We start from the raw sequence: 22,040 nt of genomic DNA on the forward strand, positions 1-22,040 counted from the left end.
CCTGTAACTATTCCCCTGGTCATTGCTGTAAATGAGAATGTGTTCAGTCAACTTACCTGGTGGTTGTGTTCATACCGTATGTACCAGACAGTGAACTGTTCACCGGAAGTGCTACCTTGTCCCGGACATGCTATTTTCGACTCTCTCTACCGCACCTGCTGTCTCTAACTCTGAATGCTCGGCTATGAAAAGCCTACTGACATTTACTCCTGAGGTGTACCCTCTACAACCACTGTGATTATAATTATTTGACCCTGCTGGTCATCTTTGAACATCTTGGCCATGTTCTGTTATAATCTCCACCCGGTACAGCCAGAAGAGGACTGGCTACCCCTCAGAGCCTGGTTCCTCTCTAGGTTTCCTAGCCACCGTACTTCTACATTTGCATTGCTTGCTGTTTGGGGTTTTAGGCTGGGTTTATGTATAGCACTTTGTGACATTGGCTGATGTAAAAAGGGCTTTATAAATACATTTGATTGATTGATTGTGGAATCCGAGGTGTAATCTGTTAATGAGAGAACCTTGCCATCTTTCAAAGCACTGGCCAGTGAGAAATGTGATAGTAAGTACCAAGACCACAGCTAACTGGATAACCTCCTTGCTACTGGTGAAGTAGATCAGAGACGGGCAAAACATTTTTGTGGGGGAAACAAAAAAATCTGAACTCATCACGAAGGGCCACTATGACTCGCGGGTCTGCAAACCCACATCCATACAGCGCTGGCCCGGCACTAGCATTTTGGGCCCCCCTGACATAAGAGAAACTGCTGATGCACAACCAAATTTCCAAATTGCACACTATGTATTCTACCTCTGAACAGTAAATTGAGACACCGATTGAGTTCCTCCAAAAAATAAGACCTGCTGGCCACCAGTAGCCCTGCCCATCCATGATGTAGATTACACTTTTTTTTTTTTTTAACAAGGCAAGTCAGTTAAGAACAAATTCATATTTACAATGACGGCCTACCAAAAGGCTGGGAGCTGGGATAATAAATAAATATATGTCAACACACATCAGGACAAGAGACACCACAACACTATATAAAGAGAGACCTAAGACAACATAGCAAGGCAGCAACACATGACAACATGGTAGCAGCACAAAACATGGTACAAACATTATTGGACACAGACAACAGCACAAAGGCAGGAAGGTAGAGACAACAATACATCACGCGAAGCAGCCACAACTGTCAGTAAGAGTGTCCATGATTGAGTCTTTGAATGAAGAGATGGAGATAAAACAGCCCAGTTTGAGTGTTTTTTGCAGTTTGTTCCAGTCGCTAGCTGCAGCGAACTGAAAAGAGGAGCGACCCAGGGATGTGTGTGCTTTGAGGGCCTTTAACCAAAAGTGAATGGCAGAACGGGTGTTGTATGTGGACGATGAGGGCTGGAGTAGGTATCTCAGAGGGAGAGGAGGAAGGGGACAGTGAAGAGGAGAAGGAGGGTGATGTACTTACAGAAGGCCGGAAGTGTTCTTCAGTTCAGCAATACTCTTCTCTGGAACTTTCCCTCCTCCAAACAACTTCTTAGTGACTGAGAACAGAGAGCGACTCAAGCCTTTCCTGGAGACCAGCTACAGACGGAGGGGAAGGAGGGAGAGAGAGGGAATGAGATCAGATCATTAGAATGCCTAAGGCCATATAATAGATTGTGTCCATCTATCATTAATCAGTCCTTCCAGGATTTCGCTGCTATTTTTGTGTCAATACACCCTGACCGATTAATCAATAAACCAACTGACAGGAAGTACATATGCTTAGATATGGCAGTAGTCAGGGGACAGTTACCAAAAATATGACAAGACAACACAGTGGTAAACCGTGGTAGCTGAGCGGTCTCATGGTCATCTTGTGTGTGTGTGTGTGTGTGTGTGTGTGTGTGTGTGTGTGTGTGTGTGTGTGTGTGTGTGTGTGTGTGTGTGTGTGTGTGTGTGTGTGTGTCTACCTGATCATTGAGCTGTCTAATGTTCTTCTCTATGTGAGGTAGTAGTCCCCTGAAGGTAAATTCCTGGATGAATAGTCTGAGGCGGTTGTGGTCGTTCAGCGTTAGACATGCCCCATGGCTGGTGCCCGCCGCCACTCCCGTGTAGACTGTCGTAGTGTTGGTTTCCGCGGCGATAGCCCTGAGGGAGTCCAGGCTACCGGGCATGTCAATGGCAGTCTCCAGCTGGAGAGGGTGGGTGTTGTCCAGACTGTTTACAGAGACTCCGTCTGATAAACAAAACATTGTCAACAACAACACACAATGTCAACAATGTAAAGGTGTGTGTCCAGACTGTTGGGAGATTCCGTCTGGATAAACAAAGTATTGTCAAGAACCTAGGCAGACTTCAAATGAGGGTGTGTGTCTAGACTTCATAGAAACTACATCTGAATAAACAATACATTGTCAACAGCATGCTTCAGATGGATTAGTAATGAGCATATAGTTTCTCCATCTGGATTAAATTAATTAAACTCAACTACAGATCCTTCAATCTTTCAGTACGGGAGAATGAGACGTGTATATATATATATATATATATATATATATATATGCAATCCCACTGAGCCAACGACCTTGGAGTTGCTAGCGCCAGGCTCTGTTCAACTGAGCCACACAGGACCACAAGTATGTGTATGTCAGTTAGATTTTGTTATTTTTTATTATACCTTTATTTAACTAGGCAAGTCAGTTAAGAACAAATTCTTATTTACAATGACGGCCTAGGAACAGTGAGTTATGCCTTATTCAGGAGCAGAACGACATATTTTTACCTTGTCAGCTTGGGGATTCGATCTTGCAACCTTTCGGTTACTAGTCCAACGCTCTAACCACTAGGCTAACTGCCACCCCAAGAGTGAGTAATGATATGAAATCTTCAGCTCCTGAGTATTTCTAAGTGGCTAAGCTCACCATTCTCTGCCGAGTCATGTCCGTCCATCTCTGGTGCTCCTCCTACGTTGTTCTCTACAGCCGTGTTGTTCACCACTACAGGGGTTGGGGCTGGATCCTCAGACTGATCCTAGAACAGCCAGGAGCAAACATGACAATATATGGGTCATGATCAATAGGCACGAAACTGGAGATAGTAGAGCCTGACCGATATGGGATTTTTAGATCCAATACTGATACCGATTTTGGTGAGGCAATAGTCAACGATTAACGATATATCTGCTAAAATACAGTACCAGTCAAAAGTTGACACCTACTCATTCCAGGGTTAATCTTTATTTTTACTATTTTCTACATTGTAGAATAATAGTGAAGACATCCAAACTATGAAATGACACACATGGAATCATATAGTAACCCCCCAAAAAATGGTTAAATCAAAATATTTTATACTTGAGATTCTTCAAAGTAGCCACCCTTTGCCTTGACAGCTTTGTACACTCTTGGCATTCTCTCAACCAACTTCATTAGGTAGTCACCTGGAATGCAATTCAATTAACAGGTGTGCCTTGTTAAAAGTTAATTTGTGGAATTTCTTTCCATGGTAAACAGAAGATAAAACTATTTGGTAAAAGACCAAGTCCATATTACGGCAAAAATAGCTCAAATAAGCAAAGAGAAACAGTCCATCATTACTTGAAATTTTCCGGATTGATTGACCTTCAAGAACTTTGAAAGTTTCTTAAAGCGCAGTCGCAAAAACAATCAAGCCTATGATGAAAATAGCTCTCATGAGGACCGCCACAGGAAAGAAAGACACAGAGTAACTTCTGGAGAGGATAAGTTCAGAGTCACCAGCCAAAGAAAATGCAGCCCAAATAAATGCTTCAGAGAGTTCAAGTAACAGACACATCTCAAAATCAACTGTTCAGAGGAGACTGCATGAAATCAGGCCTTCATGGTCGAATTGCTGCAAAGACACCACACCAATAAGAAGAAGAGACTTGTTTGGGACAAGAAACATAAGCAACGGACATTAGACCGGTGGAAATCTGTCCTTTGGCACGATGAGTTCAAATTAGAAATATTTAGTTCCAAGTGCATTGTGAGATTGTGAGATACAGAGTAGCTGAATGGATGATCTCATGTGTGGTTCCGACCGTGAAGCAAGGTGGTGGTGTGATGGTGAATTGCTGGTAATATTGTCAGTGATTTATTTATAATTCAAGGAACACTTAACCAGCATTGCTACCACACCAGCGTTACGCCATCCTATCATTTGTTTTTCAACAGGAAAATGACATAAAACACAACTCCAGGCTATGTAAGGGCTATTTGAAAAGGAGAGTGATGGAGTGCTGCATCAGATGACCTGGCCTCCACAATCACCTGACATCAACCCAATATCGATGGTTTGGGATGAGTTGGACCGCAGAGTGAAGGAAAAGCATCCAACAAGCGCTCAGCAGATGTGGGAACTCCTTCAAGACTGTTGGAAAAGCATTCCTTGTGAAGCTGGTAGAGAATGTCAAGAGCGTGCAAAGCTGTCATCAAGGCAAAGGGTGGCTACTTTGTTTAACACTTTTTTGGTTACTACATGATTCCATGTGTGTTATTTCTTAGTTTTAATGTCTTCAATATTATTCTACAATGTAGAAAAAATAAAGAAAAACCGTGCAGTGAGTAGGAGTCCACACTTTTGACTGGTACTGTATGTTTTTTTTTTTGGTGTAATGAAAAACAGGCCCTTTTATCACAAATTGTGGTCCAAATGATACTCTAAATTATAATTCAATTAAATATTAAAATGAACATTATTTAAGAATAATTTTTGGTGGTTATCTAGTAAACCACAAATACAAACTACAGTGCATTCGGGAAAGAATTCAGACCCCTTGACTTTTTCCGCATTGTTACATTATAGCCTTACTCTAAAAATGTTTTTTTTTTTTTTAAAGTCTCCCAATCAATCTACACACAATAACAAAACCAAAACATTTTTTTTTTTATGTTTGCAAATGTATTAAAAATAAAACAGAAATACCTTATTTACATAAGTATTAAGACCTTTGCTATGAGACTCGATCCATTGCGTCGATCCATCCTTTACCCTTGAGATGTCTCTACGACTTGGAATCCACCTGTGATAAATTAAATAGATTGGAAATTATTTTGTAAAGGCACACACCTGTCTATGTAAGGTCCAACAGTTGACAGTGCATGTCAGAGCAAAAACCAAGCCATGAGGTCAAAGGAATTGTCAGTAGAGCTCCGAGACAGAATTGTGTCTAGGCACAGATCTGGGGAAGGGTACCAAAGCATGTGTGCAGCATTGAAGGTCCCCAATAACACAATGGCATCCATCATTCTTAAATGGAAGAAGTTTGGAACCACCAAGAGTCTTCCTAGAGTTGGCCACCTGGAGGACACATGGCACCATCCATACTGTGAAGAATGGTGGTGGCAGCATCATGCTGTGGGGATTTTATTTAGCAGTAGGGACTAGGAGGCTAGTTAGGATTGAGGGAAAGATGACCAGAGCAAAGTGCAGAGAGATCCTTGATGAAAACCTGCTCCGGAGGGCTCAAGACCTCAGACTGGGGCAAAGGTTCACCTTCCAGCAGGATAATGACCCAAATACAATGCAGGAATGGCTTCTGGAGAAGTCTCTGAATGTCCTTGAGTGGCCCAGCCAGAGCCCAGACTTGAACACGATCCAACATCTCTGGAGAGACCTGAAAATAGCTGTGCAACGACGATCCCCATCCAACCTGACAGAGCTTGAGAGGATCTGCAGAGAAAAATGGGAGAAACTCCCCAAATACAGGTGTGCCAAGCTTGTTGCGTCACACCCAAGGAGACTCGAGGCTGGAATAGCTGCCAAAGGTGCTTCAACAAAGTACTGAGTAAAGGGTCTGAATACTTATATCAATGTAATATTTCAGTTTAGATTTTCTATACATTTACTTTGTCATTACAGGGTATTCTGTGTAGATTGATGAGGGGGAAAAAACTAAATTCAGTAAAAAATAATTTAAATAACTGTCTACTGCGTTTATTTATCAAACTTAACATGTGTAAATATTTGTATGAACATAAGATTCAACAACAGACAAACTGAACAAGTTCCACAGACATGTGATTAACAGAAATGGAATAATGTGTCCCTGAGGGGGGGGGGGTCAAAATCAAAAGTAACAGTCAATGCAGCTGGTGGCCACACCTGATACTAAGTACTGCAGTGCATCTCCTCTTCATTGACTGCACCAGATTTGCTAGTTCTTGCTGTGAGATGTTACCCCACTCTTCCACCAAGGCACCTGCAAGTTCCCGGACATTTCTGGGGGAATGGCCCTAGCCATCACCCTCCGATCCAACAGGTCCCAGACGTGCTCAATGGGATTTAGATACAGGCTCTTCGCTGGCCATGGCAGAACACTGACATTGCTGTCTTGCAGGAAATCACGAACAGAACGAGCAGTATGGCTGATGGCATTGTCATGCTGGAGGGTCATGTCAGGATGAGCCTGCAGGAAGGGCACCACGAGGGAGGAGGATTTCTTCCCTGTAACGCACAGCGTTGAGATTGCCTGCAATGACAACAAGCTCAGTCTGATGATGCTGTGACACACCGCCCCAGACGATGACGGACTCTCCACCTCCAAATCGATCCCGCTCCAGAGTACAGGCCTCTGTGTAATGCTCCTTCCTTCGCTGATAAACGCGAATCCAACCATCACCCCTGGTGAGACAAAACTGCGACTCGTCAATGAAGAGCACTTTTGGCCAGTCTTGTCTGGTCCAGCGACTTTGGGTTTGTGTCCATAGGCAACATTGTTGCCGGTGACATCCTGTGCAGATGTTGTTACACGTGGTCTGCCACTGCGAGGACGATCAGCTGTCCGTCCTGTAGTGCTATCTTAGGCGTTTCACAGTACGGATGTTGCAATTTATTGCCCTGGACACATCTGCAGTCCTAATGCCTCCTTGCAGCATGCCTAAGGCACATTCACGCAGATGAGCAGGGATCCTGGGCATCTTTCTTTTGGTGTTTTTCAGAGTCAGTAGAAAGGCCTCTTTAGTGTCCTAACTTTTCATAACTGTGACCTTAATTGCCTTCCGTCTAAGCTGTTAGGGTCTTATCGACCGTTCCACAGGTGCATGTTCATTGATTGTTTATGGTTCATTGAACAAGCATGGGAAACAGTGTTTAAACCCTTTACAATGAAGATCTGTGAAGTTATTTGGATTTTTATAAATTATCTTTGAAAGACAGGGTCCTGAAAATACGGACATTTCTTTTTTGCTGAACTTATTTAATCAATTTAAGAATAAGGCTGTAACGTACATTTTGTTTTGGAAAAAGTGAAGGGGTATAAACTTTCCGAATGCACTGTATATCCTCTATAAATACGAAACAGTTGTTCAGTTTACATTCTTTGGTAAAACTTAAAGATTTGTATATCTATGGCACTGGATAAAAATGCGTAAGTGTTTGTACTGAAGCACCACAAGTACCCGAATACACGAGGGCTGAATGAATTAAGCTTTGTCACAAAGTAAACCTAAAAAACTAAACTCTTCAATGAGAATGCAGTGAAACCCAATAAGATGCCGTTCATAATATCACCACTAGATGTTAGAATCAGCATTTGTATTGAGTAGATTCACTACAGTGCTTTACAACAAGGTCATGTTAAGAAACAATTCATGGCAACCTCACAATGAGAGCTTGTTATGACAAGCATACATTAGGTGTTCATTACAAAACTGTTTCCTTACTGAAACCATGAAGTAAATTAGTTATTCAATAGAAAATATATAGGCTATATATTTCAACTGAAAATGGAATAAGAATAAATTCAAAAAATAACCACAAATGAGCAAACGTATTTGTTCATTCTATATGTATATAATATCGGCGTAATATAGACCGACACAAATATTTCTTTATCATTGGGTTTTTCAAATCAAATCAAAGTTTGTCACGTGCGCTGAATACAAGGAAATGCTTACTTACAGGCTCTAACCAATAGTTCAAAAAGGTATTAGGTGAACAATAGGTAGGTAAAGAAATAAAACAGTAAAAAAACAGGCTATATACAGTAGCGAGGCTACATACAGACACCGGTTAGTCAGGCTGATTGAGGTAGTATGTACATGTAGATATGGTTAAAGTGACTATGCATATATGATGAACAGAGAGTAGCAGTAGCGTAAAAGAGGGGTTGGCGGGTGGTGGGTGGGACACAATGCAGATAGCCTGGTGAGCCAATGTGCGGGAGCACTTGTTGGTCGGCCCAATTGAGGTAGTATGTACATGAATGTATAGTTAAAGTGAATATGCATAGATGATAAACAGAGAGTAGCAGCAGCGTAAAAAGAGGGGTGGGGGGGGGGGGGTGGGGGGCACAAAATGCAAATAGTCCGGGTAGCCATTTGATTACCTGTTCAGGAGTCTTATGGCTTGGGGGTAAAAACTGTTGAGAAGCCTTTTTGTCCTAGACTTGGCACTCCAGTACCGCTTGCCATGCGGTAGTAGCGAGAACAGTCTATGACTGGGGTGGCTGAGGTCTTTGACAATCTTTAGGGCCTTCCTCTGACACCGCCTGGTGTAGAGGTCCTGGATGGCAGGCAGCTTAGCCCCAGTGATGTACTGGGCCGTACGCACTACCCTCTGTAGTGCCTTGCGGTCAGAGGCCGAGCAGTTGCCGTACCAGGCAGTGATGTAACCAATCAGGATGCTCTCGATGTTGCAGCTGTAGAACATTTTGAGGATCTCAGGACCCATGCCAAATCTTTTTAGTTTTCTGAGGGGGAATAGGCTTTGTCGTGCCCTCTTCACGACTGTCTTGGTGTGTTTGGACCATTCTAGTTTGTTGTTGATGTGGACACCAAGGAACTTGAAGCTCTCAACCTGCTCCACTACAGCCCCGTCGATGAGAATAGGGGCGTGCTCGGTCCTCCTTTTCCTGTAGTCCACAATAATCTCCTTAGTCTTGGTTACGTTGAGGGATAGGTTGTTATTCTGGCACCACCCGGCCAGTTCTGACTTCCTCCCTATAGGCTGTCTCGTCATTGTCGGTGATCAGGCCTACCACTGTTGTGTCGTCTGCAAACTTAATGATGGTGTTGGAGTCGTGCAGTCGTGGGTGAACAGAGAGTACAGGAGGGGACTGAGCACACACCCCTGGGGCGCTCCAGTGTTGAGGATCAGCGTGGCAGATGTGTTGCTACCTACCCTCACCACCTGGGGGCGGCCCGTCAGGAAGTCCAGGATCCAGTTGCAGAGGGAGGTGTTTAGTCCCAGGATCCTTAGCTTAGTGATGAGTTTGAGGGTACTATGGTGTTGAACGCTGAGCTGTAGTCAATGAATAGCATTCTCACATAAGTGTTCCTTTTGTCCAGGTGGGAAAGGGCAGTGTGGAGTGCAATAGAGATTGCATCATCTGTGGATCTGTTTGGGCGGTATGCAAATTGGAGTGGGTCTAGGGTTTCTGGGATTATGGTGTTGATGTGATCCATTACCAACCTTTCAAAGCACTTCATGGCTACGGACGTGAGTGCTACGGGTCTGTAGTCATTTAGGCAGGTTGCCTTTGTATTCTTGGGCACAGGGACTATGATGGTCTGCTTGAAACATGTTGGTATTACAGACTCAATCAGGGACATGTTGAAAATGTCAGTGAAGACACCTGCCAGTTGGTCAGCACATGCCCGGACACACGTCCTGGTAATCCGTCTGGCCCCGCAGACGTGTGTATGTTGACCTGTTTAAAGGCCTTACTCACGTCGGCTATGGAGAGCGTGATCACACAGTCGCCTGGAACAACTGATGCTCTCATGCATGCCTCAGTGTTTCTTGCCTAGAAGCGAGCATAGAAGTGATTTAGCTCGTGTCACTGGGCAGCTCGCGGCTGTGCTTCCCTTTGTAGTCTGTAATAGTTTGCAAGCCCTGCCACATAAGACACGCGTCGGAGCCGGTGTAGTATGATTAATTCTTAGTCCTGTATTGATGCTTTGCCTGTTTGATGGTTCGTCGGAGGGCGTAGCAGGATTTCTTGTAAGCTTCCGGGTTAGAGTCCCGCACCTTAAAAGCGGCAGCTCTACCCTTTAGCTCAGTGCGAATGTTGTCTGTAATCCATGGCTTCTGGTTGGGGTATGTACGTACATTCACTGTGGGGACGACGTCCTCGATGCACTTATTGATAAAGCCAGTGACTGATGTGGTGTACTCCAATGCCATCGGAAGAATCCCGGAACATGTTCCAGTCTGTGATAGCAAAACAGTCCTGTAGTTTAGCATCTGCTTCATCTTGACCACTTTTTTATAGACCGAGTCACTGGTGCTTTCGGCTTTAATTTTTGCTTGTAAGCAGGAATCAGGAGGATAGAGTTGTGGTCAGATTTACCAAATGGAGGGCGAGCTTTGTACGCGTCTCTGTGTGTGGAGTACAGGTGATCTAGAATTTTTTTTCCTCTGGTTGCACATTTAACATGTTGATGGAAATTTGGTAGACCTGATTTAAGTTTCCCTGCATTAAAGTCTCCGGCCACTAGGAGCGCCGCCTCTGGTTTTACAGAAATGTTTGGCGATCGACTAGAAATGCCTTGGAGATCGACCAGTTGAATGCGGTCGACCGGTTGGTGACCACTGAATTAGATACTTGGAAAACTTTGTCTGGGCTCTACCGTACCTGGCTTTGCAGACTGCTCTTGTTAAGGTACTGGCTCCATGGGTCCGGTATCTGTTCATCTGTTCCTGCTGCTGCTGTACGAGAGTTGATCTTCAGAAGGTAACAACCCTGAGAACCATACCTCTGCTTCATATCCTCATACACAGAGTCAGCTCTGAGAGCACAAGAGAGAAAAAAATATATACAATTACAATGACAGGCTAAGAATGACACATTAACAGTTTAAAGCAGTCCTTTTGGGCCGAAATCAAGTATATAGATTTTTTTTACATGACTTAAAAATGTAAGCCAATTCAACATTAAACTATTCAAGGCCCAGTGCAGTCAAAAACATGACTTTTGTGTTTGATATACAGTGCATTCAGGAAGTATTCAGACCCCTTGAATTTTTCCACATATTGTTACGTTACAGCCTTTTCTAAAATGGATTTAAAAGTTTTTCCGTCTCAATCTAAACACAATACCCCATAATGACAAAGTAAAAATAGGTTTTTAGAAACGTTTGCATATCTGTTAAATTAAAAACTTAAATGTTACATTTACATAAGAATTCAGACCCTTTACTCAGTACTTTGTTGAAGCGCCTTTGGCAGTGATTACAGCCTCGAGTCTTCTTGGGTATGACACTACAAGCTTGGCACACCTGTATTTGGGGAGTTTCTCCCATTCTTCTCTGCAGATCCACTTAAGCTCTGTCAGGTTGGATGGGGAGCGTCACTGCACAGCTATTTTCAGGTCTCTCCAGAGATGTTCGATCGGGTTCTGGCTGGGCCACTCAAGAACATTCAGAGACTTCTCCAGATGCCACTGAGGTCCTGAGTGCTCTGGAGCAGATTTTCATCAAGGATCTCTCTGTACTTTGCTCTGTTCATCTTTCCTGACTAGTCTCCCAGTCTTTGCCGCTGAAAAACATCCCCACAGCATTACACTGCCACCACCATAGAAATGGTGCCAGGTTTCCACCAGACATGACGCTTGGCATTGGGGCGGCAGGGTAGCATAGTGGATAGAGCGTTAGACTAGTAACCGAAAGGTTGCAAGTTCAAATCCCCCAGCTGACAAGGTACAAATCTGTCGTTCTGAGGCCGCCATTGAAAATAAGAATTTGTTCTTAACTGACTTGCCTAGTTAAAAAGGTCAAATAAAATTTTACTCTTTGGCCTGAATTTTATCAGAACAGAGAATCTTGTTTCTCATGGTCAGAGTCTTTAGGAGAGTTTTGGCAAACTCCAAGGTTGTCATCTGCCCTGAAGAGTGGCTTCAGTCTGGCCACTCTACATAAAGGCCTGATTGGTGGAGGGCTGCAGAGATGGTTGTCAGAAGGTTCTACCATCTCCACAGAGGAACTCTGGAGCTCTGTCAAAGTGACCATCGGGTTCTTGGTCACCTCCCTGACCAATGCCCTTCTCCCCCGATTGCTCAGTTTGGCCGGGCAGCCAGCTCTAGGAAGAGTCTTGTTGGTTCCAAACTTCTTCGACTTAATAATGGAGGCCACTGTGTTCTTGGGGACCTTCAATGTAGCAGACATGTTTTGGTACCCTTCCCCAGATCTGTGCCTCGACACAATCCTATCTCGGAGCTCTATGGACAATTCCTTCGACTTCATGGCTTGGTTTTTGCTCTGATATGCGCTGTCAACTGTGGGCCTTACATAGACAGGGGTGTGGCTTTTCAAATCATGTCCAATCAATTGAATTGACCACAGGTGGACTCCAATCAAATTGTAGACACCTCAAGGATGATCAATGGAAACAGGATGCACCTGAACTCAATGTCGAGTCTAGTAGCAAAGGGTCTGAATACTTATGCAAATTAGGTAATTCTGTTTTCTATTTTTAATACATTTGCAAAAATGTCTAAAAACCTCTTTTCACTTTCTCATTATGGGGTATTGTGTGTACAGTTGAAATCGGAAGTTAACATACACCTTAGCTAAATACATTTAAACTCAGTTCCACAATTCCTGACATTTAATCCTAGTAAAAATTCCCCGTCTTAGGTCAGTTAAGATCACCACTTTATTTTAAGAATGTGAAATGTCAGAATAATAGTAGAAAGAATTATGTATTTCAGCTTTTATTTCTTTCATCACATTCCCAGTGGGTCAGAAGTTTGCATACACTCAATTAGTATTTGGTAGCATTGCCTTTAAATTGTTTAACTTGGGTCAAACGTTTTGGGTAGCCTTCCACAAGCTCCCCACAATAAGTTGGGTGAATTTTGGCCCATTTCTCCTGACAGAGCTTGTGTAACTGAGTCAGGTTTGTAGGCCTCCTTGTTCGCACACGCTTTTTCAGTTCTGCCCACAAATGTTCTATGGGGTTGAGGTCAGGGCTTTGTGATGGCCGCTCCAATAGCTTGACTTTGTTGTCCTTAAGCCATTTTGCCACAACTTTGAAAATATGCTTGGGGTCATTGTCCATTTGATAGACCCATTTGCGATCAAGCTTTAACTCCCTGACTGATGTCTTGAGATGTTGCTTCAATATATCCACAATTTTCCTCGCTCATGATGCCATCTATTTTGTGAAGTGCACCAGTCCCTCCTTCAGCAAAGCACCCCCACAACATGACGCTGCCACCCCCGTGCTTTACAGTTGGGATGGTGCTCTTCAGCTAGCAAGCCTCCCCATTTTTCTTCCAAACATAACGATGGTCATTATGGCCAAACAGTTCCATTTTTTTTCATCAGACCAGAGGACATTTCTCCAAAAAGTACAATCTTTGTCCCAATGTGCAGTTGCAAACCGTAGTCTGGCTTATTTTTATGGCGGTTTTGGAACAGTGGCTTCTTCCTTGCTGAGCAGCCTTTCAGGTTATGTCGATATAGAACTCGTTTTACTGTGGATATAGATACTTTGTACCCGTTTCCCCCAGCAATCTTCACAAGGTCCTTTGCTGTTGTTCTGGGATTGATTTGCACTTTTCGCACCAAAGTACGTTCATGTCAAGGAGACAGAATATGTCTCCTTCCTGAGCGGTATGACGGCTGCGTGGTCCTATGGTGTTTATACTTGCGTATTATTGTTTGTACAGATGAACGTGGTACCTTCAGGCGTTTGAAAATTGCTCCCAAGGATGAACCAGACTAGTGGAGGTCTACAATCTTTTTTCTGAGGTCTTGGCTGATTTCTTTTGATTTTCCCATGATGTCAAGCAAAGAGGCACTGAGTTTGAAGGTAGGCCTTGAAATACATCCACAGGTACACCTCCAATTGACTCAAATTATGTTAATTAGCCTATCAGACGCTTCTAAAGCCATGACATACTTATCTGGAATTTTCCGAGCTGTTTAAAGGCACAGTCAACTTAGCGCATGTAAACTTCTGACCCACTGGAATTGTGATACAGTGAATTATAAGTGAAATAATCTGTCTGTAAACAATTGTTGGAAAAATGACTTGTGTCATGCACAAAGTAGATGTCCTAACCAACTTGCCAAAACTATAGTTTGTTAACAAGGAATTTGTGGAGTGGTTGAAAAACGAGTTTCAATGACTCCAACCTAAGTGTATGTAAACTTCCGACTTCAACTGTAGATTCATGATTTTTAAATTTTTTATCCATTTTAGAATAAGGCTCTAACGTAACAAAATGTGGAAAAACTCAAGGGGTCTGAAAACTTTACAAATGCACTGTATGTCCTGAACACAACACATCACTGAGTACCACTCATCATATTTTCAAGCATGGTGGTGGCTGCATCATGTTATGGGTATGCTTGTTATTGGCAAAGACTAGGAGAGTTTTTTTAGGATAAAATAAACATAATAGCGCTAAGCACAGGAAAAATCAGAGAGGAAAACCTCTTTCAGTCTGCTTTATATATTTTGTGTAGGTCATTGACAAAAATGACAATTAAATCAATTTTAATCTCACCTAGTAAAAAAAAAAATCGAATTAAATGCCCATTTAGTGTAAGAGCTGCTCGAAAAGATCGTCTGAAATTTCTACCTGTTTTGGTGGGATGGAGTTTAGTTAATAGACCAATAAAGAGTTCCAAACCACTGCCACTAACAGCTAGTTTTCAATTTTCCCTGCACCACGCAGACCACTTCCAGAAAGTCTAGCAAAATTCTTGCTTGATAAATTTCTCTTTGCTAAGAAGCTATTTGTTTATTTTTTCCCATTTTAACTTCTTATGCCTGCAGGGGCAGTATTGAGTAGCTTGGATGAAAGGTGCCCAGAGTAACCGGCCTGCTCCTCAGTCATAGTTGCTAATATATGCATATTATTATTAGTATTGGATAGAAAACACTCAGAAGTTTCTAAAACTGTTTGAATTATGTCTGTGAGTATAACAGAACTCATATGGCAGGCAAAAACCTGAGAAAAAATCCAAACAGGAAGTGGAAATTCAGAGGCTGGTCGAGTTTCAACCAAGATCCCATTGAAATCACAGCGATATATGAATGAGTATTCACTTCCTACGGCTTCCACTAGATGTCAACAGTCTGTAGAACTTTGTCTGATGACTCTACTGTGAAGGGGGGCTGAATGAGAGGAGAATGAGTCACCACTGCCATGAGGTGAACATTCTTTGACCACGCGCGCTCACATGAGAGGCAGCTCCGTTCCATCGCTCATCTGAAGTCAATGTAATTCTCCGGTTGGAACGTTATTCAAGATTTATTTTAACAACATTCTAAAGATTGATTCAATACATCGTTTGACATGTTTCTACTGACTGTTACGGAACTTTTGGACATTTCGTCAGGTTTTAGTGAACGCGCTTTGTGACTTTGGAATTGTTTACCAAACGCGTTAACCAAAGTAGCTAATTGGTCATAAATAACAGACATTATCGAACAAATCAAGCATTTATTGTGGACCTGGGATTCCCGGGAGTGCATTCTGATGAAAATCATCAAAGGGAATATTTATCATGTAATTTCTGGTTTCTGTTGACTCCAACATGGCGTCTAATTTGACTATTGTTCTGAGCTCCGTCTCAGATTATTGCATAGTTTGCTTTTTCCGTAAAGTTTTTTTGAAATCTGACACAGCGGTTGCATTAAGGATAGGTATATCTATAATTCCATGTGTATAACTTGTATTATCATCTACATTTATGATGAGTATTTCTGTTGAAACGATGTGGCTATGCAAAATCACTGGATGTTTTTGGAACTAGTGAATGTAACGCGCCAATGTAAACTCAGATTTTTGGATATAAATATGAACTTTATCAAACAAAACATGCATGTATTGTGTAACATGAAGTCCTATGAGTGTCATCTGATGAAGATCATCAAAGGTTAGTGATTAATTTTCTCTCTATTTGTGCTTTTTGTGACTGCTATCTTCCGCTGGAAAAATGTCTGTGCTTATTGTGGTTTGGTGTGACCTAACATAATCGTTTGTAGTGCTTTCGCTGAAAAGCATATTTGAAAAATCGGACACTTTGGTGTGATTAACAAGATTACCTTTAAAATGGTATAAGACACATGTATGTCTGAGGAATTTTAATTATGAGAATTGTTTTTTGAATTTGGCGTCCTGCACTTTCACTGGCTGTTGTCAGTCCCGTTACCGGGATTGCAGCCATAAGAAGTTTTTAATACAATAAAATAAAAATGGTACTTATTTGTTACGCAGAATTTTTTGTGTGCGTAGGCTATAGGTTCAACACATTATCACTGCATATTGGCTATTCTTGAATTGCCTTGCCAATGTTGTTCTACTCAAACTATTTTGCTCCTCCTGCTCCTCCTTGCACAAAGGCGGAGGTAGCGGTCCTGCTGCTGGGTTGTTGCCCTCCTACGGCCTCCTCCACGTCTCCTGATGTACTGGCCTGTCTCCTGGTAGCGCCTCCATGCTCTGGACACTACGCTGACAGACACAGCAAACCTTCTTGCCACAGCTCGCATTGATGTGCCATCCTGGATGAGCTGCACTACCTGAGCCACTTGTGTGGGTTGTAGACTCCGTCTCATGCTACCACTAGAGTGAAAGCACCGCCAGCATTCAAAAGTGACCAAAACATCAGCCAGGAAGCATAGGAACTGAGAAGTGGTCTGTGGTCACCACCTGCAGAACCACTCCTTTATTGAGGGTGTCTTGCTAATTGCCTATAATTTCCACCCTTTGTCTATTCCATTTGCACAACAGCATGTGAAATTTATCGTCAATCAATGTTGCTTCCTAAGTGGACAGTTTGATTTCACAGAAGTGTGATTGACTTGGAGTTACATTGTGTTGTTTAAGTGTTCCCTTTATTTTTTTGAGCAGTGTATATATATATTTTCTGGAACTACTACATGTACACATCTCATTGTTATTCAATTATTACAGATACAAATTGTTTTTGCACCCACCATGCGTCATGTCCGAAATGGTCATGTGAGGTGAAACGTGTATATTTTGGGATGTGAGCACTCAGTTTGTTTGACCTGACGAAGATCCGTTTTGGATGGAAACATTGTCAATAAAGTGGTGAACTGGGAGCTTTAACAGTGTGCGCGCCTTCTTGTTCTATACTGTCCATGGCAGCCGCATCATTCCCCAAAGTTTGTCAAAGTCAGGCCAGTGGTGTCTGAGATATCATGTGACTAACATACGTACAGAGACAGATCTATAGTCTCCCCCCCTATAGTCATTTTTTAAACGTAGGAATGGAGGGAGACGAATCCATAGACTCAGATTTTTTTTTGAAAAGCTACTACTACTTAACCCAACCAGTAAACAGCCTCTGGCCATATTTTTACAGCCAGTAAAATAAAATGAAATGATTTACATCCCGCCATAATTTTATTATAAAAATACATTCTCAATCCACATGAATCATCCCTTGGTTCGTTCATGCATCAAGGTTGTGCTAATAATGAGGTTTTAATTCAAGGTTGTGTACTGGTAAAAATGAAAGGAATCCATAACTGCGGGTGGGGAACAGAATCAACACCCTCCTCTTTACTGCTTTTGGTCTAATGATGCAGAGGGCCACACACACACACAGAGAAGAGCTGAGGTCATAGACTTGGCTGTCGAGAGAGCGCGAGTGGGGGATGAATCAGAATTAGTTAGGTAACATAGATAAATAAGATGTTTTATTTACATAATATGCTTATGTGAGATACTTGTCATTAGAATGTCTCCCTTTGGACTATACTGTTGGCAGTTGCACTTTTCCCTTCTCAGCTAGGGAAAAGTCACTTGGGGCCCAGAGAGGGGAGAGGTCAGGCTTGTCTTCATATGTGAATGTATCTGTTAAACCATGTGAAGGGATGATTAAGGGGGACCCAATTATCTCTTGGATCCACAATGTCTGTGCGCAAGTCACTCCCCTCAGTGAGCTTGTCCAGGAGTGGGGAGAATAGGGGGTTTTACTTGAGATAGAGTTGACAATTGAGTTATGCCTTGGATGAGGTAATGTTTTGGTACTATGAAGTACCAGGAACGAGATTAGAACCTCGTCTTAGAGACCAAACTGAACGATAATTTATAGCTAATGCTATCAAGCTATGGGATACTCCTCTCTCATGTAGAAGTCTTTCTTTGTGAACTGTTCCTAAGATCTGTGGTCCGTCATGTAAGTTGAGAGGGGTGTATCTTGGCTATAAAAGATCTTGGTATTCTTTTGTAGGGACTCTCAGAATTCATTATAGACACTGAATTGATCTGAGAGTCAAAGGCTCAAGGTACTAAACGACATCATAACCGCCATCGATAAAAGACAGTACTGTGCAGCCGTCTTCATCGACCTGGCCAAGGCTTTCGACTCTGTCAATCACCATATTCTTATCGGCAGACTCAGTAGCCTCAGTTTTTCTAATGACTGCCTTGCCTGGTTCACCAACTACTTCGCAGACAGAGTTCAGTGTGTCAAATCGGAGGGCATGTTGTCCGGTCCTCTGGCAGTCTCTATGGGGGTACCACAGGGTTCAATTCTCGGGCCGACTCTTTTCTCTGTATATATCAATGATGTTGCTCTTGCTGCGGGCGATTCCCTGATCCACCTCTACGCAGACGACACCATTCTGTATACTTCTGGCCCTTCCTTGGACACTGTGCTATCTAACCTCCAAACGAGCTTCAATGCCATACAACACTCCTTCCGTGGCCTCCAACCGCTCTTAAATGCTAGTAAAACCAAATGCATGCTTTTCAACCGGTCGCTGCCTGCACCCGCACGCCCGACTAGCATCACCACCCTGGATGGTTCCGACCTAGAATATGTGGACATCTATAAGTACCTAGGTGTCTGGCTAGACTGCAAACTCTCCTTCCAGACTCATATCAAACATCTCCAATCCAAAATCAAATCGAGTCGGCTTTCTATTTCGCAACAAAGCCTCCTTCACTCACGCCGCCAAACTTACCCTAGTAAAACTGACTATCCTACCGATCCTCGACTTCGGCGATGTCATCTACAAAATAGCTTCCAATACTCTACTCAGCAAACTGGATGCAGTTTATCACAGTGCCATCCGTTTTGTTACTAAAGCACCTTATACCACCCACCACTGCGACCTGTATGCTCTAGTCGGCTGGCCCTCGCTACATGTTCGTTGTCAGACCCACTGGCTCCAGGTCATCTACAAGGCTATGCTAGGTAAAGCGCCGCCTTATCTCAGTTCACTGGTCACGATGGCAACACCCACCCGTAGCACGCGCTCCAGCAGGTGTATCTCACTGATCATCCCTAAAGCCAAAACCTCATTTGGCCGCCTTTCCTTCCAGTTCTCTGCTGCCTGCGACTGGAACGAATTGCAAAAATCTCTGAAGTTGGAGACTTATCTCCCTCAACAACTTTAAACATCTGCTATCTGAGCAGCTAACCGATCGCTGCAGCTGTACATAGTCCATCGGTATATAGCCCACCCAATTTACCTACCTCATCCCCATACTGTTTTTATTTATTTACTTTTCTGCTCTTTTGCACACCAGTATCTCTACTTGCACATGATCATCTGATGATTTATCACCCCAGTGTTAATCTGCTAAATTGTAATTATTCGCTCCTATGGCCTATTTATTGCCTACCTCCTCATGCCTTTTGCACACATTGTATATAGATTCTCTCTTTTTTTCCTACTATGTTATTGACTTGTTTATTGTTTACTCCATGTGTAACTCTGTGTTGTTGTCTGTTCACACTGCTATGCTTTATCTTGGCCAGGTCGCAGTTGCAAATGTTCTCAACTAGCCTACCTGGTTAAATAAAGGTGAAAAAAAATAAAAATAAAAGGGCGATTTTGAAGCTCATATGATTAAAGATTAAATTTAAGTATAACTCTGACTGGTGTGTGGTTTATAACTCTCCTCATTTGGTAATACAGGAAATTGCCACGACAAGCGCGAGAGAGCGCGACTGTGTGTGTGTAACGGATGTGAAATGGCTAGCTAGTTAGCGGGTACGCGCTAATAGCATTTCAATCGGTTACGTCACTTGCTCTGAGACCTGAAGTAGGGTTTCCCCTTGCTCTGCAAGGGCCGCGGCCTTTGTGGAGCGATGGGTAACGACGCTTCGTGGGTGACTGTTGTCGATGTGTGCAGAGGGTCCCTGGTTCGCGCCCGAGGTCGGGGCGAGGGGACGGTTTAAAGTTATACTGTTACATTGGTGCCGTGACCCGGATCACTGGTTGCTGCGGAAAAGGAGGAGGTTGAAAGGGGGGTGAGTGTAACGGATGTGAAATGGCTAGCTAGTTAGCGGGTACGCGCTAATAGCATTTCAATCGGTTACGTCACTTGCTCTGAGACCTGAAGTAGGGTTTCCCCTTGCTCTGCAAGGGCCGCGGCCTTTGTGGAGCGATGGGTAACGACGCTTCGTGGGTGACTGTTGTCGATGTGTGCAGAGGGTCCCTGGTTCGCGCCCGAGGTCGGGGCGAGGGGACGGTTTAAAGTTATACTGTTACATGTGCATGCAAGTGTGTGTGCGTGTGTGTGTGTCTATTGCCCACCTCTGTTCTTCCCCCTGGCTCATGTCGTGCAGGAGGACGTAGTATTTGAGTGTGTTGGGGATGAACCACTTGGGGTTGGTGTACTCTCCATTGTGCTGGATCCTGTGCTGCTCCTGAGACAGCTTGAGGAACTGCTCCACTGGTACAGCCTCACTGGACGACACCACCAACAGACCTGCAGGAGCACCAGTCAAGGAACCACAACCAGAGAGAGGTGGGGGGGAGAGAGAGAGAACAGCAAAAGGAGAAGATAATGAGTAGGGAGGGTGGGGAGAGAGGATGAAATTAGAGAAGGGGAAATAGCTGGAGAGTGACAGATGGACAAACTGAAAAATGATAATGCCCTTTTGGTGTAAGAGCTGTTTGAAAAGACCGTCTTTTGATTTGATATTGAGATACAAACGGCTGCATTTGACCTTTAAAAATAGTTCTGAGATTTGTGCAGTAGGCTATAGGCTCAACATATTATCTCTGACCCCTTGACTTTTCCCACATTTTGTTATGTTACAACCCGATTCAAAAATTGATTAAATCGTCCTCCCCCCTCAATCTACAAACAATACCCCATAATGATAAAGCAAAAACAAGTTTGACATTAACTAGGACATTTACATATGAAGTCACACTCTTTCAGTGTACCTTGCTGAAGCACCTTTAGCAGCGATTACAGCCTCGAGTCACACGCTTGGCACACCTGTATTTGGGGAGTTTCTACCATTCTTCTCTACAGATCCTCTCAAGCTCTGTCAGGTTGGATGGGGAGCATCATGCACAGCTATTTTCAGGTCTCTCCGAAGATGTTAGATCAGGTTCAATTCCAGACTCTGGCTGGGACACTCAAGGACATTCAGAGACTTGTCCAGAAGCCATTCCTGCATTGTATTGGCTGTGTGCTTAGGGTCGTTGTCCTGTTGGAAGTCTGAAGTCCTGAGTGCTCTGGTGCAGGTTTTCATCAAGGATCTCCGTACTTTGCTCCGTTCATCTTTCCCTCAATCCCGACTAGTCTCCTAATCCCTGCCGCTGAAAAACATCCCCACAGCATGATGCTACCACCACCATGCTTCTCTGTAGGGATGGCGCCAGGTTTCCTCCAGACATGACCCTTGGCATTCAGGCCAAAGAGTTCAATCTTGGTTTCATCAGAACAGAGAATCTTGTTTCTCATGGTCTGAGTCCTTTAGGAAAACTCCAAGCGGGCTGTCATGTGCCTTTTACTGAGGAGTGGCTTCTATCTGGCCACTCTACCATAAAGGTCTGATTGCTGGAGTGCTGCAGAGATGGTTGTCCTTCTCCCATCTCCACAGAGGAACTCTGGAGCTCTATCAGAGTGACCATCGAGTTCTTGGTCTCCTCCCTGACCAAGGCGCTTCTCCCCCAATTGCTCAGTTTGGCCAGGCAACCAGCTAGAATAGAATAGTCTTGGTGGTTACAAACTTCTTCCATTTAATAATGGAGGCCACTGTGTTCTTGGGGACCTTCAATGCTGCAGACACTTCCCCAGAACTGTCCCTCGACACAATCCTGTCTCGGAGCTCTATGGACAATTCCTTCGACCTCATGGCTT

The 22,040-nt window shown here is 43.4% G+C and overlaps 1 protein-coding gene across 1 annotated transcript in view; it reads right to left on the reverse strand.

Annotated features, from left to right (window-relative positions):
• The window catches only part of trappc8 (trafficking protein particle complex subunit 8), a 94,802-nt gene that overhangs the window by 56,783 nt on the left and 15,979 nt on the right, over positions 1–22,040 (reverse strand). Inside the window, exons 4-8 of the mRNA XM_071346042.1 lie at positions 20,477–20,651; positions 10,578–10,731; positions 2,902–3,010; positions 1,951–2,216; positions 1,464–1,579 (exon numbers count right to left, since the gene is read on the reverse strand). Coding sequence (XP_071202143.1) covers positions 1,464–1,579; positions 1,951–2,216; positions 2,902–3,010; positions 10,578–10,731; positions 20,477–20,651 — 820 coding nt within the window. The remainder of the gene's footprint in view (positions 1–1,463; positions 1,580–1,950; positions 2,217–2,901; positions 3,011–10,577; positions 10,732–20,476; positions 20,652–22,040) is intronic.

This window comes from Salvelinus alpinus, chromosome 16 (assembly GCF_045679555.1).
Source record: "Salvelinus alpinus chromosome 16, SLU_Salpinus.1, whole genome shotgun sequence".
NCBI classification, from domain to species: domain Eukaryota; kingdom Metazoa; phylum Chordata; class Actinopteri; order Salmoniformes; family Salmonidae; genus Salvelinus; species Salvelinus alpinus.